Source organism: Tripterygium wilfordii, chromosome 23, assembly GCF_013401445.1.
Source record: "Tripterygium wilfordii isolate XIE 37 chromosome 23, ASM1340144v1, whole genome shotgun sequence".
In the NCBI taxonomy this organism is placed as follows: domain Eukaryota; kingdom Viridiplantae; phylum Streptophyta; class Magnoliopsida; order Celastrales; family Celastraceae; genus Tripterygium; species Tripterygium wilfordii.
The window spans coordinates 10,741,592-10,769,586 of record NC_052254.1 but is presented as its reverse complement, the minus strand read 5'-3'; the positions used below and the strand labels follow the sequence as shown (position 1 = coordinate 10,769,586).

Genomic DNA, 27,995 nt, shown 5'->3' with positions numbered 1-27,995 from the left:
TCAATCGATTACCAACCAAGAAGTAATAGAAATAGTGGGAAAAAATGTAAAGTAAAAAAAGGGGAAAAAAGGCGCGAGGTAAATAATAACACTTTTGGTCACTGAAAGATTTTCCGTGTTCAATTTGTACACCGAAATTTTTTTTGTGTCAATTTGATATATCAAAGTTTCAATTTGTTATAAATTACACAATCGGTCAGATTTGCCTAATTTAGCGTAGTCAACGTGTTCATGTAACAGGTTGACTGTTAAGTTTTGTTGACATGACAAACAGTGTGAGAAACGATGATGACATGACAAAGATTTGTATAATTAAGGGAAAAAAGTATTAATTAATACAATTAAAATCAAATTAAGTTAGAAAATTTTCCATTGATTTAGGATTTTTTTACTTTTTTGGTAATTGATTTTTTTTACTGTTATATTTTTGGTAATTTTTTTGGGTAATTGCATTTATTTTTGTCGACATGTGAAATTTTTATAAGAAAAAATTAATAAAATCCACTTGGATAGTATTATCCACATGAAAAAATTGGGTTAACGGTCAACCTGTCACGTGAGCAGATTGACTACCTTAAAGTGAGCAAATTTGATAGACTCTATAATTTAGTATAAATTGAAATTTTAGTGTATCAAATTGGCATAAAAAATCTTTCAATATGCAAATTAAAACACGAGAAGGTCAAAAATGCTATTAACCCGTAAATAAAAACAAAAAGTATAAGCACTAAGCAGAAAGTGTCATCTTCTTGGTAAGTTTCTTCGACGGTGACTGGTCTTGGTCAACCAATACTTGCAGACTACCTTATTTTTTGTTCATTTTGGCCACAGACAGGACTACTAGGCTTCTAGTTTTCTCCATAGACTCGCAACTTCTCTGCTCTCTGCGCATAATCAACCATGAGGAGGGGAAATTTAAACCCTACTCTTAATCTCAAGCTCTCTCTTCCTTCTCCCGACGAGGAGGTCTCCCTCGCTAAGTTCCTGTAATTCCTTCTTCTCACTTTTTAACATTTGTGTATATATGTGCTTTTTTCTGCCTTTTTTTTGTTGGCTTAGTTTGGTTATGGATTTGGTATGCAGGACCCAAAGCGGTACGTTTAGGGATGGTGATCTACTCGTTAATAGGGATGGAGTTCGAGTTATTTCTCAGATTGAAACCGATGCTGTAAGATCGTTTACTTTGTTTGATCTCTGTGTGTTCTTTCGTTCTTCGTTTATTTGTTGCTACTGATCTGGAATTTGTTGAAATATCTGTTTGTGACAGAGAAGCTTTTTCTTCTTGTCACCCTAAATTTGTCTGATTGAGGAGTTTCTATTGTTGTTTGGTATTGTTGTCTTTGTAATTACTGCTATGCACAGAGATCTAAGATTGAGACCTCCAAAAATTAAGTGGTGGCTTGATCATGATTTTAAACTACCATTAGTTGCTTTGATTTTTCTTTTATAATATGGAATGTTTTATTTACCTATCTGCCTTTTGAGTTTGAACCTTTGGAATGTATGGCATGTCAATTGGTATTTTAGTAGTTTTTCTCATGGTGACCGGAATCATCCATAACATTCCTTTTAGTGTTCAAACAATTGACTGCAGCTTGTAAAAAGGGAACTGTTGACTCATTATTGGTGTTAAATGTTAATGTTTTGATGCCTTTAAGAAGTGCGATTTACTCAATCATATCAATTGTCTACGGCCTTCAAGAATTTAATGTATGATCTGTATGTGTTTGTGCATGTGTTCAGCCTCCTCCTCCTATTCAGGCATCAGATAACCAGCTAACCTTAGCAGATGTAGACACAATCAAAGTCATTGGAAAGGGAAATGGTGGATTTGTGCAATTGGTGCAACATAAATGGACGGGTCAGTTTTTTGCACTAAAGGTACAATACAATTCGCCTTGCTTTATTTGCTAATTATGTTTTATTGCTCTCTACTTTCAAGCACACCCATCAGTTGTGCACCGGACGGTGTATGAAGGTTATTCTTCTCATGGCTGCAGGTAGCATTACTGTATTTCAACAGTGATTACTGCCTTAAGATTTTCGTCCTCAGTGGGATACGAATAATAGTTTAATAGTTCTTAAAGTTATATTTAGCTTCTAGCGAAAATATGTCAAATTATCTATTGGATTTGCTGCATAATGTGAGTGTGTTAATCTTCGAGGAGTTTTAAATTGTTAATTTGACTGTAAGCTGGTGATAGTATATTTAATTGTTCTACTGCCTCTAGATCAGAGTTTTTTTTTTATCATAATTAAGTCTGCAAACCAACGTTTTTCTTTGAAAGGCTGAGCTAGAGATTTATTTTCTTCTTGTGATGATAAATGAATTGATAGTGACAGACATTGTTGCAAAATGTGATGCATTAAAACCAAATATAGCTTTAGATTTTGGTTGTTCTAGATTATATAACTATTCAATCAGGGATACCTCTGGGGCAAGGAGTTCTTTTATGAAGTTTTGAGACTTAGTTTCAAATTTTAACTGTTGTTTGGGGAAGATATTATGCCAATTGAGACATCAACATATTAATATGACTAAAATCTTACATTTACTTGCTATTATGGTGGCTTTGGTGGTCACCCTGTTAGTAGATCTGATATTAAAGCTGTATTAATGTCTACATGTAAAGCGTCATTTATCATACATCTCATATGCCTCAAGTCTATTATCTCTGCGTAATTATTGTTTACACATTTGGGGTCCTCATGCTGTCACAGATTAATGATGTTGCTCATACTCAGGTAATCCAAATGAGCATAGAAGAGTCCACACGCAAACAGATTGCGCGGGAATTGAAGATCAACCAATCATCACAATGTCCATATGTTGTTGTCTGTTATCAGTCTTTCTATGATAATGGTACCATCTCTATTATCTTAGAGTATATGGATGGTGGATCTCTCGCAGATTTTCTGAAAAAAGTCAAAATAATTCCAGAACCATATCTTGCTGCTATTTGTAAACAGGTGGAGCTTATGGAAGATTGTTTGTGAGCTCTGATTATTTCAAATACATAAATGCCCAAATCTTCACTATTGATATGTTCATTTTTGCTGTTAATGCAGGTGCTAATGGGTTTGCTTTATCTTCATCATGAAAAACACATTATCCATAGGGACCTAAAACCTTCTAATCTACTAATAAACCATAGAGGGGAAGTCAAAATTACTGATTTTGGAGTGAGTACAGTAATGGCAAGTACCTCAGGGCAGGCAAATACCTTTCTTGGGACGTACAACTATATGTCTGTAAGTGATTGGAACTAAATATGTTGGGTAAAAGTATAATATAAAGTTTTTTGTGCACCCCTCTTCTGTCGTAGTTTGAAACTAGTTCATGGTTACTGTATTCTGTAGCCCGAGAGAATTATTGGAGGAAGCCATAGCTACAAAAGTGACATATGGAGTTTGGGGTTAGTATTGCTCGAGTGTGCAACAGGGAAGTTCCCATATACACCACCAGAGCAAGATGAAGGATGGATTAACTTTTATGAACTTATGGAAGCCATTGTTGAGCAACCACCACCTTCTGCACCCTCCAACCAATTTTCTCAGGAGTTCTGCTCATTCATATCCGCATGGTAAGGATTATATATTTGTCTAAAGTTACTAAATAATGAGCTAAAGATTATTTGTAGTTGTTAGAGTGTTGAGACTTTTCCTGTGCAATATATGTTTAAAGTTTGTGTATTGAGTTGTGTTTGCTTTGTGTTTGGTCAATCTGTGTTGACCGTCTTAAGCGTGTATACTTATGTGTCCTTCTCTGGAGTATTCTGGAGAAGCTTGTGTTTTAAAATGCTGATGTAAGCTAAGAAACCATGCAATGATGTATGAATTGAGAGATAGCTACTCTGAATGTGTTTTCTACTTTTCTTCTTCTCTCTGATTTCTCTTTGCTTTCTGATCTAGTTCAAGCTGAACTGGTGAGTTTGTGAATGTGTGCTGCTGTCCTATTTCTTTACAGTAGCACTAAATGTTACCCCATCCTTGGAATTCATAAAGATGTCCATCGTTTCTGTTCATGCATTATGATAATATGATCTCTCTGTCCTTAACTGGCTTTTTCATCCATAAATGAAACTTCATTTTCCATTTGATGGAAAGTATTCTACTTCAGCGCCGCCACCAATTCATTATGTGCTCTCATTATTTTAGGGGTGTACCGTTTCAAGTGTTCTCTTGTTGACAGTTACAGTTGCCCTAGATCTTGTACAACTATCCTATTCCTGGGGTTACTAACCCTTATTCTGGGTCTTTTTTGTCTGATTCAGTGTACACAAAGACCCAAAAGATAGACTGTCAGCACAGGAACTTCTGGTATGCAACATCTCTGTGCTTCTTTCAACATTTTTCTGACAGTATTATCAAAATATGTTCTAATGGAAAATTTGGTATTTTTTTTGTTTTTTGATAATACCAGAATCATCCATTCCTAAGTAAGTATGAAGACTCGCATGTAGATCTCTCATCTTACTTCACCGATGCAGGATCTCCACTTGCAACCTTCTAAGTCATATATGGTATGTGAGTTATGGACTCAATTTATAACATGAATAACATGTCCATCATTCCCTTCATGAGGATAGAATCTAGCGTGCTTCAACCTGCTGTCATTTGTATTTGTGGCTTATTTGTTCAGACCCTGAATCTTTTACTATGGTGATGATAAATTTGTAGTTCTTGCCATTAGTTCTGCAATATGGTAATGATGGATCGGTAATTCTCTCTTGTTGTTCAGTCCTCATATTTATGTAACATTATATATGCTCTTTCCTTTGAACTTTGAAGGGCTCTTTTCTGATTTTATCTTACAAATGCTTCATTGCTTTTGCGAGCCTAAATGGACAAAAAAAGAAAGAAAGAAATAGAACACTGATTAAATCAAGCTGATCAGATCTGGGTGCAGCTGCAAAGATTTGCGTCCTTGTGATAAAATGAAAATTTGCATTTTCTATGCGAATGTTATTATTTCAAGCAGTCATTGGTCCTTAAGAATCCATAAACAGGTAGTCCTCTTATTCATAATTCTTGTCCTCAGATGAAACTGATTGACTCTGCTCATTGATAGATGAAACTGATTGATTGTGCTCTTTGATCGTAGTTCCACTTTGTTTCCAGGGATTTTGCTTCTGTGTAGTTCTTCTTTGTAAACAACATATGAAACCATCATTTGCCAGGTGAAAAACTGATAGTAAGAACCATGCGCGTGTACTAACGGATCTTTTGCAGGGTTTTAACTGTTAGGTTTTTTTTTTTCTTGAACTTACTTTGAGCTTTCAAGGCGACCACAACTACAGAGACATTGTCCTTGCTTCCTCTTTCGAGAGCAAGCCTTGAGAGATACTCTGCTCTGCTGCAGCTTGAGCTGCAGGATCTACTCCGTCGCCCCTTTCTGCGGTGGGGGTTTTTTGTGCCAGAAAAGGATTCTCCTCCAAGCAATGTCACAGGCCTGCTCGTTCGTCACAACATCCCATAAACCGTCACTAGCTAGAATACGGCACTCATCCTGTTTTTTTGTCGAGAAAACAAACATCACCTCTGGATCTGGTATGATCCATGGTTTCAAGTACTTGGCGGTCTCATTTTAGTTCATCTTGAAGGCTTATGGTTGCATGCATAACTAGTAGTTCCAAGCTTACCTTGGAATTATTTTCACATCCTCGGTTCCTGACCCTATGCGCAGAATGATGTTATCAGACATTCTACAAGCGCCAACCTCAGCATCAAATTTCAGAAAGCATCTGGAGAAGGCTTGAATTTTCCAGTTCTATTTCTTCCGCCAAAGCCAAATGCAGTCGTTGACAACAATAATTAGCAGCCTGTGCAAATTATGCCTTGTTCAATGAAAGTCCTTGGATCTCCTAACCTTTGTTTCAAATAACATGTGTGCGCGCTTGGTTTAGTTTGCAAAAAGAGAAATGAATTTAGCATACCTGACATCCTCCATGTCCATCATAAAGAAGAAAGAAATGGGAAGCTAGGTTACTTGAATCCCATTTCATCACATTGAAAACACGATCATCCATTAGCATTTCAGCAGGTATCTGCGAAAATTGTGGGATGGCCGCGACAGCACCTTCCATGGCTGGTCTTTTTCCACATATTGAAATACACCCCCAAAGGGCTACACTATCGAATTCGAAGACACTCTGGCCGCCAATTCTACTGATCTTTTCTTGAAGCAAAGCAGATGGTTTCGAATCAGACTCATTGAAGCCATTGCTATGCTAAACCTCTGCAGAAATTGTAAAATTACATCTTTCATAGGCTCTAACTCAGCAACTGGTTCTCTGAAATTGGTGTTAGGAGGCTCACTAGAAACATAAAAACTAGTATTCCTTCCTAGACTACATGTGTTACCAAGTCTGTTCTCACCTTCAGTGACCATGTTAGACAAAATGGCTCCTCCTCCATCCTTAGCGTCAAGCAGATATTGATAATCTCTACTACTCCCACTCTGTGGTCTGCCATCTTGATCACCTTCATTATTTGCAGGAAATGGACTCATAAGGCGGATTAGGCTGCCCTGCACACACATGCACCACATGTATCCCTCCAACTCACACACTCACATAATTGACACAAATGCTACCCACAAGGATTGAACCCTTGACCACCGGGTAGAAATACAAGAATGGGAACCAGCTAGGGTGGCACCCGACTTGTAGCTCTACTCCATACTTACCATCTCTTTATGGTCTCTCTATGGACAAAGAGTGAGAGATGATTGCTTGGAGTTCTTTCTCGAAGGGTAAGGCCAAGCAAAAGGGTTATTATTTTCTTGTTAAGTGAGTAATGCACACACAATACGAGGGACATACCTCATATCAAAGTCCATAAAACACAAAATAAAAACAAACAAAACTTAAACAAAGACTGATATCTTAATACCGTAAAATATTCACAAATAAACTACAGGAAGTGAACGGTCCTATGAACAAATTATAAAACTTACAAAAATATTCAGAAGGAAATAGAAAAAAAGACAGGTATATATGCTAGCATGGCAGGGTAGATAGGGTGAGAAATTCATACCCGCCCCCCACACATGATCAAGCATTAACAAGAATCTCTGTATCCATGTTTAAAGTTGCCTTTGGCATAGAAGCAATTGTCAAGGTCAACAGATGCCAAAAATGACATTGTAAAAGATACTCTCATCTGGGTTTAAAACATGGAAAAATGTGAGATAGACAGATATTTGTTTACTCATGCCCAGTAAAAAGTAAAAACTTTCCATCCGTGATAAATTAAGCAGAGTTAAAGGTACACGTATCTGAAGGCTAAGATCCATTGGTTCATCTTTTATCTACCATTTATAAATTAAGACTCAAGACGCCCACAGCTGACACCTTTTCTTCCCTTACCTTTGAATCTCCCTCTCTGTGCCCCAGAAAGCTTGGTTGGAGTCATAGAAATGAACGCTGGCTCCAACTAAATCCATAAGACTACAAAGTTCATCACAATGGGGTACTTAGAGGGAAAGCACGCGCAATCAATCACCACATGACACAAAAATACAAAACCTGCTCATCAAATGACATATAAACATCCACACACCTGAACTCATTGTGTGAAAACCATAATTGAAGTACAGCAATGGGTGGTTCATTTCTATCCACTGACTATACAATACCATAATTACCAGACATTGTATATCACACAAATCAGACTACAAGACATTATTCACAAAAGAATAGAAGAAAAGAACAGCCAATCACATTACCCCGATAACAAAAATTCTTTGGCAACGGTGGCCAAAATAAATTCAGATTGGATCCTTTTTGGAAACAGTTTGAGTCATGTTATTATCTAGATATGCAATTTAGAGTAGCTAATATAAAAAATCATGGTAGAGAAATGGGGGGTTTGGGGGGGGGGTGAGATCAGAGAACTTACCTTGATATGAAGCCGCATTGGTGAACAAAGATAAACGTAAAGGACTATCCCTCATTCCCTTGAGAGGAAATAACCATAAATAATCCCCATGTTATCACTTCCAATACAAAAAAATAAACGCAATTATTGTTTTCAAGTTTCACCAATGTTTTTCATTATGAAAATGAAAATGGAAAACACCTATATCAAACACCCCCATAAAATTTCCAGGAAAGATTTCCCATTACCTGACCATATATATAGTGGTTTCACCTGGCCAAATAATTTTTTCTTTGTTTGTCCAACTAACTCCATTCTTGTTTGGATATCCTGCACAGACCAGCAATACTGCAATGCAGACTATTGTTCTCACAATGTATATATACACCCATGTACACATTCTCCTCTATTTCTTCTGTCTAATGAGGTGCCAGTACCAATATAGTACACTGACAGAAGATCAATTGGGGAAAATTAGCATACACCAGCAGTGTAATAAAAACTCCATTAGGGTAGAGACTATACTACTACACCAGACACGAAAAATAACTGTTTCCTAGATCTATGGGATATTAATTAATCTTTTTTGTTTCTGGCTACTTAACCCGCAGGTGGAACTTACAAAAAAAAATGTAAGATAACTGAAGCAAAAAAGTCTGAATATAATGACTGCGGTATGAACCAGAGTCCCTGATATAGTGATATGCCATGAGCATCACAAATCTTGGAGTCCAGCAGAACTAAATGAGGGTCCTTCAATGAATGGAACCAAGAATAAAAAAGTATTGAGTAATTTGACATAATTAAAGAGATACCATATGTATTCAAGACCAACACAATATCAAAAACTGGGCAGTAACTTGAGACAGCTAGGCAACATCTCAATTGTTTTCATATTACAAGGTTCAGCCCTAAGGGACTTGTGTATAAACCCCCCATCTCACCAAAACAAAGGCAAAAAAGAAAGAGTAAGAATTGCTAATATTTCAGTCACAAAAAATGGAAAAAATCATCACCGGGCCAGCTACATACTGGACAACTTAAGAAAGTTCAATGATAATCATCATTCATGATAAATAATGTCAAGCAACAAACCTCAAAAGAGTTTCAGCCTCCACTGCTAGGCCCTAGCAATTCTCCTCCTGTGCTGATTCCATGGGAAAAATACCAAATGCTTAAATGATAAAGATAAGAAATATTGCAGGAAGAGAAGGAGAAGAAAAATGGCCACCACCTGATGACAAAATATGCAGTTTTCAGTAGGTACTGTGGAAATAAATCAGAAAACTAGAATACAAACTAACTTAAATTTGGCAGATGAGCTATAGCGATTTATTCTACATAAAAACAACATCATCATCAAAGTTTTAATCCCAAAGATTTTGAAGTCTGCCACATGAATGCAGATCATTTGGAGTCCACAACAAGGATCCCCTTCCTTCCAGGTAGAAACACATCTTCCCAAAAATGACTCAAGAACACTAATTGCTGAAATTTTTGAGCAAGTGTCTGGACATGATTCCAGAACAAAAAAGGAATCACGGGTTGAAATAACAATTATTTGCTCACCATCAACTGAAATGGAAATGGGAATTCCACCAATTAAGCATGATCAATCTATCTAGAATAATAATACCACGAATGAGAACTCATGAATGGCGCAGATCCAGAGCAACTAGCCTCTAAAGAATGAGAGCAAGAAGAAAATGAGTGAGAAAAATCTTACCATCCGGTAGCCTGAAAGTACGAGATACTGAAAGCCAATAAATGTATCAAAAGAGGAAAGAAATGACTACAAAAGTGGAGGGAAGAGCGAGCACTCTACATATTTCTCACTCTGGTTATCAGGGAGATCCCTTAGAAACAATACTTTAAATTACAGGTGACCAGCAGAAATCAGTTTAGTGGCACTAACTGAGCATCCAACAAGAGGCAAAATACTAAAAAGAACCATTTAGTTGTTTTTGAAAAATAATGGGACAGAAAAAGACAACACACAAGTAGCCCAAAAAGAGATCATTGCACTGGAAAAAAAACTCAATTTAGTAAAAAACTGTAAATGTATTTACAAGAGCATTGTTATCAGATCTGTAAAAGCCACAGCCATGATACAGTCTTCGCTAAAGTATAACCCACTAGGACATGCTAATTTGTACCTTGAACAAAAGATTTTTATGGTATATCCCACTAACTTAATACCAGAAAACCCGGAACATCAAAATAATTAAATTAACTTCTTGAGAAGTCTACAGACGGATCTATTTTACCTAATTTTTAACTGGATGGCCATGACCAACGTTGTACTCGTCATTTCTTGACAACAGCGATTACTTTTCATTTGTCAAAAGTGTAATGAATACTATACAAAGAAAGCAATGTCAAACCATCATATTTAAGTCTGAAAGGTCATCCATCGGAATTTCAAGGCCCATGAAGTCATGATCTTGGAGTCCATCGTCATCAATGTTCAACCATGAATCCAGATCCTGCCCTTGGCCACCAAAATCATCAGGAACACCTAACACATCCATGCCCGGTAGCTGCAGGTTGGACAAGTCAATAGCCTCATCCAATGAGTCCAAGCCAAAACCATTTTTCACCTTTGTGTTGGTAGTCATTGCACTCGACCTTGATTCAGAAAGCAATGTTGGTTTGGGTTGCTCTGAAGTCTTGCCAAGAAGGCCATTTACAGAAACAGACAATTGAGTTGTTTTCTGCTTAGGCTTTGTTTTAGGCTTCCTTTCCCCCTTGGCGTTAGATAATCCAGTTTGGCCAATTTTATTATTTCCATTCCTAGATAAAACCTCTCTACCTTGACCCTTCCCCTCCCTGTCTCTCTCACTCCTCTTACCTTTTGTACTGCTTGATGGAGAGGTTCCAATGCCTGAAGGGGCACTAGATGAAGTACCAAGAGTACCACCAATAACATCACCAACCACTATTTCCCTCTTTTTCAACCTGTCTGAACACACATATTCTTTCACGGAAGTTTGTCCAGATAACCGATTTGCTGGTGGAAGCATCTCAGAGGAATTAATGTAGCTGTCCCCATTCTGACTCAACCGTGAAACTAGATTAGCTGGCTGTGATACCACGGAAGCTGCAGAAAAGACACAAGAATCTGAAAATCAATTCTGCTATATGTCCCAAAAGAACTGTGTTAGGAAAAGGGAGTTAAAATAAGATGAAGAACAATATATATGCGGAAAAAAAAAACCTGCCACGTTTTTTAAAGGATATGGAATAAATAGAAGTTGATGAAAGTATGATCTTAGATATAAATGAATGGCGGAAACAAATACAAATAGTGGATTCTCATTGATTTACTCATAGAGTCATGTAGCCGATCCCAAACTTTTGGGATAAAGGATTGGATGATGATGACAACAACATTTTTTATAAAACACATATATGAAAACAATCCACACTTCTTGACCAGAAGGCATCAATAAATACCTGAAACTCTACCTTCCAGGGAGGTATTGGTAAATGGTTTTGCAGATTCACAATCAGTAGGAGTATCTACTGATTGTGAGCTATTTAGTTGGGAAGGCCTGGAAGGAAGAATATCCTTAAACAAGGGCTCACTGAAGCAGCTCTTGCCCGTATCTTCAAAATGATGACATTGTTCCAGTGTGCGCTTAACAAGTGCCAAGGCTGATTGCTTGGCCATCTTACTACTGGAACTCTTCCCACCAGTGGCATTAGGGCCCCAACAAGTCTACAGAGAGACTGGATCAATTAATAAATATAAAAAACAAAAGAACGGACACCAACCATCATTCCATGATGTGATAGCCTTTGGTAAAACAAATAATAACTAGTTTATTGAGAAGAACAAGTAATAACTGGTACAGGAACAAATGCTTACATTCAAATAAATAAAAAAAATTCAACAGTAGTTAAAAAGTGAATGTATGAAGTGAAATGATAAAAATTTACAGGAGTCACACCAAGCCGTAAAACATTTCACAAACCAAATAGACCAGAATGCACTAAACCGAAATTATCATTATTATATGCAAATTGATTGTCATCTGTTCACTTAATGTAGAGGCCTCATGGCAGTGCAGGAGTATAGCTACATCCAATATTCCCCACAACGTTGGTAACCTTGTACACCAAACTGACCTAGTTATACAGAGTTACAAACTACCAGTACAGCCCCCTTCAAAGGCAAAAAGGAAAAGATGGAAACTGATCCATATTCACTTTTCTATATTCTCCTGACTTCTTTCAGCAAATAACATCTAGTAATTGCAGTAGTTACTTGACCGGGTAAGAATGCAGTACGGTACCATTTATGAAAACCAAACAACCCGACTATGTAATAGTCATAAATTTGAAGCTTTGGGATGCCTCGAACTATATCCGACCCACTTTTCTGTTACCTCTATTTATACGCCTTATTTGGCCCACCATCAATACACCACCTAAAAGTCAATTTGTTGAACCATAGCTTACTTACATGACCACCCTTGAAAAATTACAGGAAGCTTTTATCGATTTCTTATGTACTTATTTATTTATTTATGTATTTCTTGATTCTTAAGAGGTCATTCTATGTAAGTTGGCATAATGGCACTTGAGTGTAATGTGTAAACCAACCAACCCAGACAAATAGATAGTAACCATAAACTTGAAGTGTTTGGACCACTAACGCCTTTCTTCTATTTTCTACTTCTACTCTTTATTTTGCTCTGCAATCGGACCCATAACAGCCCATTTTGATGAACCACAGCCTCCTTCCAAGAAGACATTAAACTAAGTACAGAAGAAGCATTTACTCTTCTTTATTTTTGGGTTTTGAAGGACCTTGCTACTTTAACCTGGCCTATATCTCTTGACTTTGCTGCGATACAGTCAATTATATACGGTAGAATTAAACAGAGTGAAGACATCAGAATATTACCATATACTTTTGATAAGCCATAGTAACAAGTTTGTCATGAGCATGTCGTTCAAACTCCCTACATGAAAGACACGAAAAAACAGTGGTTACAAGAGGATCACAAAATCTTTTTTCACAAAAAGAGACAAATATATAGTCATCTGAAGAGCGGACAATGTCATTACTTTTCTTGAAGTTCTTTGGCTTCGAAGGCAGATTTTATCAGACCATTCAGCAAGACTTTCGTCATTGAAATCTGTAGCATCAACAGAGAAATACCATGAGATGGAGAGTCCAATAACAAATAATATTGTAATCGAAGAAAAAAACTCCATCACATTCGGCAGATTTTCTCATGATAATCATAAGAAAATGGAAATGCAATATCAAATATGGTCAGAAGGTGAAGATTTGAGTCAATTTACACAAGGGCTTTAGTAATGTAAAAAAAGGAAAATACCTGGCCATGGTACTCCTCCCTTAACTTGCTGATGTCCATTGAGATTCCTTCAGTCCTTGTTTGTCCTCTATCAGGCTGACAACAAAACAAGTGATCGGTAAGATACATAAACAAGCCCCTTTCTTTTTTTCTTTTTTTTTTTCTCTTTTGCTTGAAAAAGAATTTTATTGCAAGGCACCAAGGGAGTGCCACCAAAGGGATATAGAGGGTTTGAACATAAGACCTCCTGCTTCGATACCATGTTAAGATTAGTTACTTTGTCATCCAGCCCAATAAAATAACATGTTGGTTTAGGGTATTTCATATCATTTATACCATATTCCAACACTCCCCCTCACGTGTGGGCTGGACAATCCGACGGCCAAACACGTGCACAACAAATGAGGCCCAACACTAGGGCTACTCACACAAGTCCCTCACTTGGGGCAACAACAAACACACACAAAGGCACACTTGGGCAACCACAAATGGAGGTTTAAATTGCAGAAGCTAAGGTTTGAACCCAAGACCTCCTGCTCCGATACCATGTTAATATTAGTTACTTTGTCATTAAACCCAATAAGTTAATTTGTTGGTTTGGGGCGTTTCACACCTTTTATATATATACTGACAGAAAGATAAGGCACAAAGAACAGGAAAGAGAACACCAACAAAACTTTGAAGGGTTTTATTCTTATTATCCAAACAACTGAGAAAGAGGTTTTGGCTAAATATCACTACCAACCACACTCGTAATGCTGCAAAAACACATGCGCTCGAGCCACAAGAAGTACAGAGAGAGGCAATAAAAACTGCCAACTGATAGAGATTTTTATAAAATACCCATTCTGAAGAAGAGGTAACACAGGTCTAAAAGAAAAACCAAAATGAGTATTATATTTCTAGTGTAGATAATGTACCATTATTTCTGGACAAATCCCGATGCTCTGCAGCTCAAGATAAAGTTTTTCATTCATATTCATATTATCATACTGAAGTTCAGGATACGCTATGCCAGGCATTGGTGCTTGATCTGAAAGTTTTTCATTTGGGGGATGACCGAAGGTTGAGTTGATCCCCGTGCTTGGGGTGCCCAACATATTAACTTTTGGCCGGCCATGTTCCCACTCACCATGCATTCTATAGCCCTTAAAAGGAATATGCCCAGCAAACTGAACGTTATCTAGTTGATTTAATCCATTTTCTTGCCACTCTCCATCTAGATCATTTTCACTTCCATATTCATCAAATTCAAGTTCATCATTTCCACTGGTGTAATCTTCCTCTGAAATTATAGCTGATATGAGTCTCTGACAAAGGGTAATATCCCTTGTTTCACCAGCCAGCCCCACCTCTCCGTCACTATCAATCAATCCATTCCCATTAGGAACAATGTTAATACCGTTTGCACCAGAAGGATTAGGAGCCGTTGCTACTATTGCTGCCATGGTTTCAAAGCTTCCCTGAAATTATGTGAAGGAAAATTAGCGAAACTCACACAATAAAAAGTTTTTACTAATACAATTGCACAATGCATAACTTTATTTAAAGAATAAATCATAAAAAGTCTCGACGACTAAACAAGGCATTGGTGTTTCGTATACATGTAAAATACTTTGCAGATCATTAAAATGATTTCTCGACATTAAACAAAGATGCTTTAGCCTTCCAAGAAGATGATAAAAACTGGAAGCATCATTAAAAGATTCCAGCATGTACGAGGTAACAAGTGCGACAACAATTACCACTGTTTTCATGCAACATTATCAAGACAAGTAAGAGGACTTCAAAAATTGCTATATGGTAAACATAATCAGTCAAACTTGACAAGTATCAACAAGTCAAGAAGGAATGTTTCCTGACGAGCATCCATGACTAAAAGTAAAGTTGTTAGACTATAAAAGGTGTGCAAATCTCATTAAGACACAATCCACTTTCACAATCATGATCATAAACACCAACTCTTTTGACAAAAAAAGAAAAGGACAGCACCTGATGCTCTAAAAAAGCAATGTCTATATCAGACATAAGACCAAAAAGTGGCTCCATCTGCCTCCAAAAAGAGCTGGAAAGCGCATAAGCTGCAATGAACAACCAATTATATTAATACAACGGTACAAGAACATTTTACAAAGTACGAATAAAACGCTTCATATACAATGGTACCAGGATTAATAACAGCATTAGCAGCAGCCAATAGCTCTTCATGCCCATCATCTGAACCAACTAAAATGAACCAGGTGAAAAGAGAGTGAGACAAAGTAAGCACAGATCAATAGGAATACTAGTTATTCAAAAGACAACTACCAGTAAAATCAGCTTCTGTGCTGACTGCCATATGCTTGTGACGTTTATAAGCCTTACGATCAGAGAGTTTCCTAGTTGGCGGGCGACCTGTTTTGCTGCATAAGATTTGCACAAAATGATAGGCACTTGTTTGAACTGACGTAGCATAGCTAGATTACCCAGTGGTCAAGCCAATTTTTACATAATTGGAAATAAGTATGGCAAAAAGCAAAAGCAAGGAATATAAATTTCTTTTGTTTGAATTCAAAGGTGGGAACAGATGTTTCACCTATCGGATTTCTCAAAACCAAGTCTGGCACTCCTAAGCTGTTTTGCTGTTCCCACATTGCCAAGCTTCTCAGCAGATGCTGGCACAAGAGACCTCGCAGAAGTAAAACCCCTCCCACTCCTTCCTTGCCTCCGTATATTGTCTCCAAGGTCTTCCCCAGTAAGAAGCTTATTTTTTCTTGTCGGCAGAATCAAAGTAGACATTTTTTGGACATTCTGTCCACCTTTCTCTTCTATCTCATCTGACTTTTTGCACCTCTCTTTTGATTTAATTTCAGGAGCCCCAGATTCTTCACTTTCAGATAATGCAGCTGATGACATGGGTTCACCTTTTATTTTAACTTGCTGTGGAGAGCTTCCATTCAAGCGCCTGGCAAATCCCAACCCAACTTCGTGACCTGTAGCATCCGATACAGCATCCAAAGCAGAAGTTTCATCACTATTTGAAACAATAGGAACCAAATTCGTTCTTCTCGCAGTTCGGGAGATCTTCTGTGGCTGCTGGCCACCCCAATGGGGAACAGGTGGTGAAGAAGATCGAGCTGATGCCGTGCATTTGCGATTATTAACTCCAATAACAGCATCTGACTTATTTGTACAGTGCGAAAGCTCCCAATCATTAGCTCTATGGACAACTGGTGACAACTTGGGAGTGATTCCTGAACCTGATCGTGGACCACGAACAGATGCATTCATTTTTGTACTTGACATGGTGCTATCTGAATTAGGACTATCTCGAATGATTGTCCTGAATTTTTTAGGAAAGAAGGGCATGTAAATCAAAATTGATTGGGAAAAGGAAATACTCTGTACCCATAATATAATTCCCACAATGAAAAAAAGGAAAGGAAAAACAGAGGGAAAAGAACAAAGGAATGATGAAGGGCAAGGGAGGAAACTATTTTGACAGACTAACAACTTCAGTGATAAGTGATAACAACCCCCATCCCTTCCCAACGCTACATAAGAAGAAAAAAAATAGATGGGTTATGATGCTATGTATACCTATTAACAGCTCGAAGATTCACTTTTTCTTTATCTGAACCAAGAGAACGATCTCTCCTCTCACTGAGAAGAGAGCCATTGTGTGCTGCATCAGTCGTAGGGATAGATGACCGCATGATCAAGTCTGTCTGTTGTGAAAAACAATCTGATTTTCCAATTCCCATAGTTCCATTTGCAGCTCCTGGCCTAATAAAATTAAAATTGCAAGATAAACAGAAGAACAGGGAAATTCATAACCTAAATATATTTCTTACTGTAAAGTAAAAACATGGTATGGCACACCAGATTGATCCCTAGCACAAAAATTCAAAAAATATATCTTGGCTTTGATCGTAAAAGGGAAGCCTGTTGACCCTTTGATTTTGTCAGGCAATAGCGATATGCAATCCTATTCAACTGCCTTTGATCCGAATCCTTTGACTTGCATACTCATCAAAAGTAGCCAAAAGTAGCAAAAAACTTATTGGATCTCCACTTTTAGCTAAAAGGAGCTATTATTATTGCAAAGTAAAACATTCTCCATGCGTTAGATGCAACAAAATAAAGTGAATGGATGGTTTACGATTGTGATTTTGGAAGGAGCTAGATGCTAAGCTTTTATCATCCCAGTTCTAACTCTTCATACTACATTCATATGTAAGATTCATTCATGCACTGAAGCATGTGTATTCATGGATCAACTAAATTTTATAGGTATGAGAACTTACCTTGAGAATAGACCACATAAGGACACTACAGTAAAGGATGACAACATTTACAGGAACATAATAAGAGGATACAGAGGAACCAACAAATTAGTACCATTTATGTGCAGAACTCTCACCCACTTTCTGAACCTTCTTAATCAGTTCTCATTTTTAAAGGTAACTTAATCTAGAGTTTCCAAAAACTTATCTTGTATTAATAACCAAATACTTAAAATTCGAATAAGAAACTCAAAAAAAAATTTGCCACAAAACCTGAAACTAACAAGAAGCATAATTGCATAACTAACAGCTTATTCAAATTTCTAATGGTAGGTTTTCCTTGAAGTCTGAAGAATAAAGTACACATGCAACACATACTCCCAAAGGAAACAGGTAAAAAAACAAAGAAGCTTCCAGAATAAAGAGGGGACAAGCGACGCAACCTCCACCTCTTGTATTAACAACCACCCTACTACTAAAGGATTCTCACGATGAGCATATAAAAGTTCAATATATATTTAGGCAATAAACAATATACTGAAAGGAAATTCTACTGATAAATAAAGGCCACGCATTACCGAATTGGCAACAGAGAGAAGTAGCAAAATTTGGTGGATACAGATATTTCTATAAAAGAAAAGCATAGACTTCATTTATGAGGGTTTTAATAGTTGCCAACGTCGAGCACTAATAATTGCACTTAAAGAAAGCAGACCTGAACCCATGGGAATGGTTATTTGACTTTGATCGAACATCACTGACAGGTCTTTGCTGTATTCCCTGTTTAGGTTCCCGATAGCCATTAGTGGATTTAGCCGACACAGAAGTCGGAGAGAGATCTAGCTTTATCCCAGAGCGCTTCTTCCTCATTTTTGACTTTTCCCAACCATCAACTGCAATCGAGAGACCTCGATCATCACCCTGAACAGCACCACTATTTGCAATTCTTACCATTTCCCTCTCCCTATCTACAACACCAGATGTCCTGACAATAGTAGTACCACTCCGAGCATCCATCTAGTTTTATCAGACTCAAGTGTAAGTTCATTGGGAGAGACAGTGTTGCATCATGCATCATGCCACACAAAAAGCATCAGTGCAACCGTGCAGGACTAGTTGACACCTCCAAAATTACAATAAATGGGATGGTAAAGGAAAAACATAAAATCTAATGCTTAAACACATCCATGTGTAAGAGTTACTGAGTATATGTATGCAAATATGAGTATATGAAAGTAAGTCCATAATTTAATCACATAAATCCTTCATCTAAAACATTAAGAAATTTTACAAACGCTAAATAACAACTCGTTTTCCAAAATCTAAACAAAAAACAATATTGTCCCTTACTCGGACAATGAAAAATGTAGAGGTAATAGGGGTGTTCAGAAGAAAAGGGTAAGTAAACTAAAAGGACGCTTCTAGATTACATGGGTAGAAAGCAAAACAGAAGGAATCTAAACAGCAATACCCACACTGGCAATTAGTGACCGTTATAATGCAAAAATAAACAGAAAAAGAAATACTACCTAACCCATATGCAACACTTATAGCTGCTGAGGGTTATTACAAGCCAATGAAATTATATGTTAATGAACAACATCAGGGGAGGATCACAACACCAGCAAACAAGAGCAAAAAAAAAAAAAAGCACACATAAAGTGATAGTTTGATGATACAGACCCTCAAGTCCGCCAAAGAAGTCCGGGTGCGTTTCTTTGGAACAGCACTTTTGGCCCTTTCTTCGGACTTTTGCTGATCATGTTCAAAACCTGAGATGGAATGATTTTGAAGTTCCATCTTACCAAGGTTTGGGCCCAGGACAGACCGATCACTTGATAGCATGGCATTTGGCCGGTCATTAGGAAAACCATCTGATCGCGATCTTTTTTTCGAAGGTATGCTGGGAAAGAACTTGTTAAATACAGACAAGGCTTCATTGAAAATCTTCTTGCGTTCCCTGTTAATTGAAAAAATTTAACAAACTTATTAAGCATTTCCAGGTCACATGTTCAATTCTTGGAAATAGTCTCTCCACATATTATATGAGGGTAGGGTCTACGTCATCCTACTTATCCCCTACTCACCCAATGCGGGAGCCTTGTGCACATGAATTGTGTAGATTATTGCGATAAACCAAATACAAGACATACAAAAACGCTACCTGGCCTTGACAGAACTTTCACGCAGACCAGATCTGACGCGCTTAATTTCCTCCGGTATCGGAGAGGGTAACAGCTTTCCTTTTAAAGAAACAGAAGGAGAATCATCCACTGAACCAAGAGCAACATTTATAAGTCGCTTCAAGTCCCCTTGACGATTAGACTTGTGGTCTGCAGCCACTACCTTTGGATCAAAACGCAAACATTGGAAGAAATTGACAGCATCTCCTTGTGTCACACAAGAACTGCTTCTAGGCATGTTCGGGAGAGAGGATAAAATGGGATTCTCCATGCTCTCACGAAAGCTTGCTGATCTGTCTATTGAAAAGGCTAAGTTGGATCCACGCTTGCCATTAGCAAATAGCTGCCTGTCTGGGCTACGTGATGACATATCAAACTTACTAGATGCAGCCATGGCATAACTTTTCTCACATCCACAATCTTGTAGATCCAATAAGTACAACCATGCATGACAAAAATACAATCTTGTTGCACATAAAAGGCAATTTCAAACTTCTAACAACGTGACACGATGCACCTACAAAGGAAAAACACCAAATGCCAAGAAACCAAATGCAAAATCCATCAAATGCAATGCCATCATCTTCTTATATTATCTCTAGTTTACAAATTCACCAGCTGATACTCATAAAAGTAAATGATATATAAATTGAATGTCCAATGCTAGAACATCCAAAATGTAGTTCAATTGCATAAAATCAGGAGCATCTAAACTAAGCTAGAATTCATGATCCTGCAAATCTAAAACCATAAATTCATTAAACTAGCAGAAAATACTTTCGAGGTTGCATAAGTAAAAAATTCTTGTGCCTCCCGGCTCAGACTTTCACAATGGGCTCAAATCAACAACAACGGTTCTGTGTAGCTCACCAATCTCATACCTTCCCATCTGGAAGGTTACAGTAACAAAATGCAGAATACTATCAAAACATAAATGTAATTTTTCCCCTCTATTCAGAGATGATTGATTTCATCTAATCAACATAAGCAGCACGGTCTCACAACAAGGTTTCAACTAAGTAACCAGCCTTCAGGGAATTGATCTGCTTTTCTATTAGTCGTTGGGTAAAGAGTAAAGACACAAGAACAAAACAAAGATCCAATCAATATAACCATCACATTTAACCCAGCCATTTAAGACCATTTCAAGAGATCTTCGTTAGTTGTTTAACCCTATAGGCTATAGGGACCATATACGAGGTTTCCTTACTCGAATATATGTGATCAAACTGTCTCTTCATTATCCAACCAAGCTACTGCTGCATGTAGGAAACCAATTCACTTCATTGTAGCAAATTAGAACAAGTTTAAGTATCTTTAAGCTCTATGCAAGTAGAATCAAACATTTACTCCTCTGTAATGTAAGTTTTGCTCTTAGCAGCACAACTAATGCTAGCATGCAAAAATCAAAATATGATATGATTTACCCAGTGGATGAACATTCACTATCTCTGTTCGATAAATGGTCACTCATAAAAAGAAAGTAAGCATTTTGCATCACTGTGATATAGGTTGCCCTCCGTTCAAACTATGTTAGCACCTAAGGTGAACCTGAGCTCACTAGCTATCATAGAAATAAAAAATAGAAAAATAAAAGTAAGACAAGCACTAAAGGAGCTATTTGCTTAAAAACATGCCACTGGCTGCATAAGTGACGTCAATTTATATCATGCCAAGTATATGCATAAAATTTTACAAAATCATCAAAGCTAATGAAATCAAACAACAACAATTAACTTGTTACAATTTCGAAAGCAACCTTGCTACTCAGAATGAAAATATATTATTTTGTAAAATGCAACACAAAATGTAAATAATTTATTTAAATAAAAGAATCTTATGCAATATGACCATATAAATCTTTCCTTCTTTAAGACTGACTATCCCCGTTCAATTTTCGGCCAAATAATTATGTGGAGGTAAGGACTGCGTAAATCATGCATGTCCCCAACCCCGCCCACTAGAGGAGCCTTGTGCACCGGAATTGTTTACCTTTTCTCTTTTAATGATGCTTTCAAGTTCACTTTCTAAGTTGAATGTGTTATCTAATAAATTACACAATGAACACAGAAAAATAAATTTTAATGTCTTCATTTATTCTTTCTTCAATTGCTCATATTTGTCCGGTGATCAGATTTCTCATTGAACACAAAACCCACATTCATCAAATTAGATACTCCTTACATGAATGCTTCTTAGTCTAAGTTTCAGATCACTGTTCCATTCCTAATTCTCCCATCTAATTTCAAAATCTAAGTTCCTTCAATAATTCCTTGGCCAAAAAAATTGCATATCACAAAATTCAAAAACGAAATACTACAAGTTGAATCATCAGACAAACGCAAATAAGAAAATCAGAATTCAACCTCAACTACAAAAATAATAACCAAAAAAAGAAACCCTAAACTTGAATCTACGGAATTCAAAAAAAAAAATGTGAAAATACTAATTTAAAGAAGTACATAAATCTACCTTGAATAATCGAGTGAATGATCGTCAAATTGTGGTTCGTAGAGGAAAGCCGCGACGACTTTTTACTTAGGAGATTGGAATTGGATATTTAAGAGGAATCGGATGTCCAAATCGAAGCTTCGTAGCGAGGCATGGAGGGCGAGGCGGGCTCTGTTTTGATCGGCCATGGAATGCTAGTATACAATTTACTCTTTTGCCCGGTCCTCGTTAGAATATCCAAAAATGGATACAAAGGTAGGGGTGTTTTGGGGAGAAGAACGTTTGAGCCGGCTCGTGGAGGTATTTAGTTATGTAGGAATGTAATGTCTTAATGGATTAACCGGTATTCAGTTGGAGGAAATTGTTTGGAATTTTGATATGAAACCTGAAAGAAGCACACCAAAAGTTAGCTTATGTCTTATAAGGTTTGAGAACTTAATGCCCATATAAACCCCGTAGTAGAATCTCATACTTTTGTTGTGGGATTCAATTCGTAACATTCCAGTATTCCACCACACTCCCCAACCCTAAAGCCCACGCGGGCTGGCTTTGCACTAGTTAGTCCCTGACGAACACTACTATGCCGACGTCACTATCCGCGCCACACAATTGCAACTGAAAGACATGGTGTAACACTTGATACCAATTGATATAAACGTTGGGAGAACCACATCCCAAAAGGTAACTTAAGAGGTCGGAGAGCCCAACACTCGTATAAACCCCACATTAGAATCTCATACTTCCAATATGGGATTGAGTTCATAACCACTTTGGAGGCTTGTTAATGACAATAGCCACTACATGCAAATTGTGAAGAAGACAAGACACAAATTAGATTTTGAGAAGTTTGGAAATTTAATTGGTGAAACAAAATTCTAAAAGCAAACCAAATAAACTAAATGATAAACAGATTTTTGAGTTAATTTAGCATGGTTATTTCCTAAATAAAATTAAAAGAGGGAGTATATTTTCTCAGTAGTGTTTTATTAACACGTGTTAAATGCTGTTAATTCTAACAGTTTTGTTCTTTACTTTTGTTTAGGGTAGAAGTCAAAACATGTTGTTAACAGAAATGGTTGGTGAAGTCAACCAATTATTAGTATTTAGTAAGGATTTGAAGAGCTTTGATTCGCTTGGTAAATGAGACAACACGTTAACCTTGGTGAAGTCAAGTCGGCTATTAATTAGTTTAGCTTTTTAGTCAAATAAGTTGAAGCCAATACATGCATATGATGATCTAACTTGCCGACATAGCACAAGACACTGTTATAATTTAGCCCAGCCCAATTCACCAGAGGTATTGTTCGTTTTGAATTATTCGATTCTCAAGAATATATTGGACCTACACATTTTGTCCTTTTATTAGAAAATGCACCTCTTAGTAGGAAGGTAATGAGCCTATGCGTATCAGCTAGATTGTTTGCCACCAATCTTTCGATATGGGACTTTGGTCTCTAACGAACACGTGTATAATTAAACCATTTTTGTGCTGACATGACAATGCATGAATATGATTATCCCGCTTTGAGACTGGCATGGGACACTCCCATTGGTCCACGTGGGTGACAACATGTAATTGGCTTTAATTATAGATTCACCGATCCCCAACTCAAAGTGTTGAGGAGAAGAAAAGCACGAGTAACTCAGATGACACTCATGTGTGTGACATGTCATAGATGTTTCGAATTCGAGTCTCTCCTTCCCTATACTAAAAAAAAGTGTTGAGCAAAGGATATTTGGGAAATCCTGCATCTCAACCTCCAGATGCATAACATAGATGTTCAAGGATATTATAAAATGACCAAAAAATATATACATTAAAGAATGTACACTACCAAGCAATCATGTTATATAGCGCAAATCAAATGGTGGAAATTGCAAATGGATAAGATCTATTCATGTCTGGAAGAATTGACTCAGCACGTTGAAGAAAGAAATTTTTCTCCAAACTTCAATAATAAATTTCATTATTTGCTGCCCAAACCATTGATACAGTGAGGGAAAAGGGCCAGAAGGCATATCAATCTGTCAACCTGGGTAGTCAGGACCCCAATATTCTCAACCTATTAAGGACTAAATTCATCCAAATATGTATGTTATGTCCCTTTTCTCTTTGAATTTTCTTTAGTTCTGCTTGTATTGGTTGCAAGCTTGTAACTGATCTTCTTTTTCTAATGCTAATATATCAATTCAACAGTGCTCTTCAAAAAAAAAAAGAAGGAAACAATCCAAGGCACATTCTCTATTTATGGGAAGCAATTGAATCAAGGTGTGATAACTTTACTAGGAATGGACTACCAATTGGCTAATGAAAAGGAAAGTAAATAAGGCTATGCTTGGATGAGGGGTTGCGAGCTGGGACGGGTTGGGGAGAGTGGGGTAAACACTTGTTTTGGAATTTGGAGTAGAGGGATTAGGAGGAGTTCAAATTGCTATTGTGGGCATGAACCCCCCAACTCAGTATTATGGGGGTTCAATTTTGGGCTGTTGAGGGGCATAAATGATATGATTTACACAATCCCATCAAAAAAATCGAATCTTTTTATTGCTCTATAACATAACTAGAAAGAATGACAATGAAAGCATATCAGACTAGAAAAGAAGTGCCTGCAAGGCCATGGTGCAGGAGATTGTGAGCAATATGATCTCTAGCTTGTATTGAAGGGACAGACCTCAGGTTGTTCTCAGGGATCATCTCATCATCAAAAAGCTCGAACCTGAGTTCTGGGTCCATCTCCTCATTCCTCATTTCACATATATTGTGCAACACACAACAAGCCCCAAGATGCACTAGCAAGTCCTCAAGCTTCACTTCTGTCCTTTTCTGCAAGCAAGTCCACCTCCCTTTCAATCTCATGAATGCCTCCTTAGAAACTTTTTGAATGTCATCGATTTTCTCGTTGAAGGCATGCTGTGTCCAAGTGAGGTTCTGGTGTGTATAAGGGACTAAAACCCAGTCCATAAGAGGATGCCCAGAATTCCCAACAATACAAACATCCCTCAATTGTCCTCTGTTGGCTCTCTGAAACAAGGCAGAGTTCTCCAAAATCTGGTCATCAGGCATTGAACCAGGCAAACCAATGCAAACATCAGTGAAAAGCCCTTTTGGATCAACAACTCCCTGAAGAGTCATCGAGTATGAAGACTTTTGGTTTCTCTCAGTGTGCCTTTTGTTGAAATAATCAGCAACCCTGGTTTTGGGAGCAATAATGGGTATATGTGTAGTGTACATTGATCCACCAACATTGGCTATACCCGACATGGATTTGAATTCCTCCTTAATCGTATTGATTTTGTTCTCGTCGGGCCATTGAAGAAATTTTGGCATTAAAACGCTATATATGGCGGAACAAACCTCCAGGACTAGCTTGTGACAAGTGGAAATCCCCAATCCGAACCGTCTCGAGACCAGTCGCAGAGGCTCACCAGTGGCGAGCCGCCATATACACACCGCAACGCGTTGCCGGACCGGAATCGCGTCACGAAGCATGGTGTTCTTCTTTATTACTGCAGAATCGAGCTCCTCGCAAATCAGGTCGAATGTGGCCTTGCTCATCCGGAATGCGCGGCGGAACTCCTCCTCTGGGAAATCGGTATGGTTACACCGGTCCCACCAGGCCTTCGACCGCTCCTTGACCCACAGACGGCGGTGCTGACCCGACGACCCCGACCCGCTTCCGCCTGACTGAGCCGGATTTTCAGAGACAGCATTGTCCACTGCCACTGCAGCCACCACGGTTGCCGCACTGCGGGCCCGCTTTGTCCTCAATTGATCCATTTCATCCAAATCGGAATGATAGTTTTGTAAATTAGATTGATAGTCACTCATAACTTGAATCTTCTGCTTCGAATTTGCATCGAACAGTCCTTTATCTTGTTGAGACTCAATGACCCACTGATTCTGTTCTATCTCCTCTTCCTCGTTGAACATAATCAGTGAAGCGAGTATGTCGTTCAATGCACTCATCTTGGTTCCCTCCTTATCAGACTGATTATTCTTCTTATTGTTATCGCCTTCATCGTCCTCTCTTCTCCGCTTTTTCAAATTCGTGTTCCCATTGAAACAACCTTCCAAGTCTTGGAACAGACTGTAGAAATGAGAAATCTCTTCTTGATTAAGAAATGGGAAAGTAGTGAGCTCCATTAATAGAGAAGTAGACGAAGACCGGACTGTTTGTTAGACTTGAAAGTGTTCGACGAAATGCTTGAGAGAAAGGAATGTGAAATCGAGCATTCAAACGGATATGTGAGATGTGAACGGAGGAGAATGGAGGAACTATTTATATAAAACGCAAGCAAGCGTGTGAACGCGGGCTTTTGACGGTGACTTGAACTTTTGTTTTCAACGCGGTGAAGGGCGAGAGGGTTACAATAATTTTTGTTTAGAGGAAGGAAGAGGGAAAGAGCCCCAAAAAGCCTCGTGGAGAAAATAGTTTAAAAGATCTCTTTAAACTGTACTCCAATGATAACGACTTTTTGTTGATAAAATTATGTAGAACGCTCTCAACATCTAAGTATTTATGCAATGACCCCCTACTTGTTTCGCTTTTTAACATGAAACCCCTTCCTAGCTGTCCTATACTTCTAATTAGGGAAAATATCTTGTAATCAATCATAACATTTGTAAAATCAATCAAAGCCTCTATTACAAAATATTAGGGGTTCCGATTGATTCAATGCAAATTATTTCCTTGTATTATTTTATGTTTTAGGGTTTAGGGTCATATATATATCCCTCTATTACCATTTATTTCATCAAATGAAAAGGGAAAATAAAAAAGGTTAAGCCTTGATTGGCGGTAAGTTAATGCTGTAATTTAAGATGGAATTATGCAATTAAAAAGGGAGAAAAAAATTTAAAAAAACTCATAATCGGTTTTAAATATGAGAATGATGTAAATAGGATATGCGAGCTTCGTAATTCGTTTAAAACTATAAAAGTCTATAATTTGAATCCAATAGTTTGAGAATGTGTGCCACATCACACAATATTATTTTTTTTTCATTTTTAAAATTTATCTGATTTTTCCCCATAATTAAATTTGAATCATAAATTCTAAAAAGTTGCGGAGCCTTCAAATTAGTGTAAATAATGACATCATTTTTGATTGATTAAATTCGTGTTGTTGACTAATTTGGACCCGGTTGAGGATTGTCCAGATTTCTTAATTTCGTCAATTCCGTGTATGATGTCAATCACAATGGTCAAAAAATGAAATTGAGATTATATATTTGGCAAATTGATTCATGAAATTGCGACAAATTTCAATTTCAAATCTGTTGTATTAAATAATCTCTCTCAATGGCATTTGACTTGGAACCAACCTTAACAAGAATGTCAATGACTAAAAGTCTAAAACAAGTACAATAAACGTGATTTATCACGAGAACATTAAAGAAAGCAAACCTTAAACTCCTCACACCGTCCAAAGGTTCTGCATATTACGAAACTACCACCCATACACGAAACGCGCAAACCTGCAGACCGACTGGTTCGCAAAAGGCCCAAGCCCAAAGGCGGCCCAAAATATGGAAGCCGGCCACATGACCATTTTATCGGCCCAAACTATAGGATGTCACACCCTCGAGAATGTCTGCACTCCAGATAGTAGAGACGGCCCATTTGGCCAGAGAGCCAACCCAAGAATTTGCCTTCCGGTTTTTTTTTTTTTTTGTAAAATGCTAAAGATTTCAGTTATACCAAATGATGAAATGGACTCACATTATTCATGTGAAATCGTGGGTTCTACATGATCTTTATGACAGTGGCGTATCTGAGTCTTCCGAGACCCTAGGTGAACTTTTAAAAATGGATCCTTTGACAAAAAATTTAATGTCGCATATGACTTAAAAATATGAATCTTATAACATTTTAAAATGCAAAA

At 37.6% G+C, this 27,995-nt stretch overlaps 3 protein-coding genes across 5 annotated transcripts; 1 reads left to right on the top strand and 2 right to left on the bottom strand.

Annotated features, from left to right (window-relative positions):
* The first annotated feature begins 814 nt into the window (after positions 1 to 814).
* LOC119993203 (mitogen-activated protein kinase kinase 2-like) lies at positions 815 to 4,740 on the top strand. Of its 2 annotated transcripts, none has more exons than XM_038840215.1 (8): positions 815 to 986; positions 1,084 to 1,168; positions 1,744 to 1,881; positions 2,722 to 2,970; positions 3,070 to 3,252; positions 3,361 to 3,584; positions 4,275 to 4,320; positions 4,424 to 4,740. In XM_038840215.1, the coding sequence occupies exons 1-8, from the start codon at positions 901 to 903 to the stop codon at positions 4,511 to 4,513; spliced, it is 1,101 nt and encodes a 366-aa protein (XP_038696143.1). In that variant the 5' UTR covers positions 815 to 900; the 3' UTR covers positions 4,514 to 4,740. The 2 variants fall into 2 exon arrangements, with proteins under 2 accessions (XP_038696143.1, XP_038696144.1); XM_038840216.1 differs by having other exon boundaries at positions 816 to 986; positions 2,746 to 2,970.
* Positions 4,741 to 9,900: 5,160 nt separating this feature from the next.
* LOC119993202 lies at positions 9,901 to 22,326 on the bottom strand. Of its 2 annotated transcripts, none has more exons than XM_038840214.1 (15): positions 22,132 to 22,326; positions 19,641 to 20,176; positions 19,160 to 19,436; positions 18,192 to 18,493; positions 16,791 to 16,976; positions 15,787 to 16,533; positions 15,519 to 15,613; positions 15,378 to 15,437; positions 15,204 to 15,292; positions 14,132 to 14,674; positions 13,233 to 13,307; positions 12,958 to 13,028; positions 12,794 to 12,851; positions 11,350 to 11,602; positions 9,901 to 10,981 (listed from the first exon to the last, which is right to left on the bottom strand). In XM_038840214.1, exons 2-15 carry the CDS (start codon positions 20,051 to 20,053, stop codon positions 10,260 to 10,262), a joined length of 3,891 nt encoding a protein of 1,296 aa, XP_038696142.1. In that variant the 5' UTR covers positions 20,054 to 20,176; positions 22,132 to 22,326; the 3' UTR covers positions 9,901 to 10,259. The 2 variants fall into 2 exon arrangements, with proteins under 2 accessions (XP_038696142.1, XP_038696141.1); XM_038840213.1 differs by having other exon boundaries at positions 11,338 to 11,602; positions 22,132 to 22,325.
* Positions 22,327 to 24,633: 2,307 nt separating this feature from the next.
* Positions 24,634 to 26,372, bottom strand: LOC119993790 (protein ALP1-like). Its single transcript, XM_038841028.1, has one exon. The coding sequence runs from the start codon at positions 26,252 to 26,254 to the stop codon at positions 24,698 to 24,700; it is 1,557 nt and encodes a 518-aa protein (XP_038696956.1). The 5' UTR covers positions 26,255 to 26,372; the 3' UTR covers positions 24,634 to 24,697.
* Between the last annotated feature and the right edge of the window lie 1,623 nt (positions 26,373 to 27,995).

Excerpts from the sequence above, each read along its gene's own strand:
- LOC119993203 (XM_038840215.1), top strand. The coding sequence starts at position 901 with ATGAGGAGGGGAAATTTAAACCCTACTCTTAATCTCAAGCTCTCTCTT. Across the intron at positions 3,585-4,274 it reads TGCTCATTCATATCCGCATG|TGTACACAAAGACCCAAAAG; the intron begins GTAAGGATTATA and ends TGTCTGATTCAG. Across the intron at positions 4,321-4,423 it reads TGTCAGCACAGGAACTTCTG|AATCATCCATTCCTAAGTAA; the intron begins GTATGCAACATC and ends TGATAATACCAG.
- LOC119993202 (XM_038840213.1), bottom strand. The coding sequence starts at position 20,053 with ATGGCTGCATCTAGTAAGTTTGATATGTCATCACGTAGCCCAGACAGG. Across the intron at positions 16,534-16,790 it reads AATCTTCGAGCTGTTAATAG|GACAATCATTCGAGATAGTC; the intron begins GTATACATAGCA and ends TAAAAAATTCAG. Across the intron at positions 15,438-15,518 it reads CACAGAAGCTGATTTTACTG|TTGGTTCAGATGATGGGCAT; the intron begins GTAGTTGTCTTT and ends GGTTCATTTTAG.
- LOC119993790 (XM_038841028.1), bottom strand. The coding sequence starts at position 26,254 with ATGGAGCTCACTACTTTCCCATTTCTTAATCAAGAAGAGATTTCTCAT.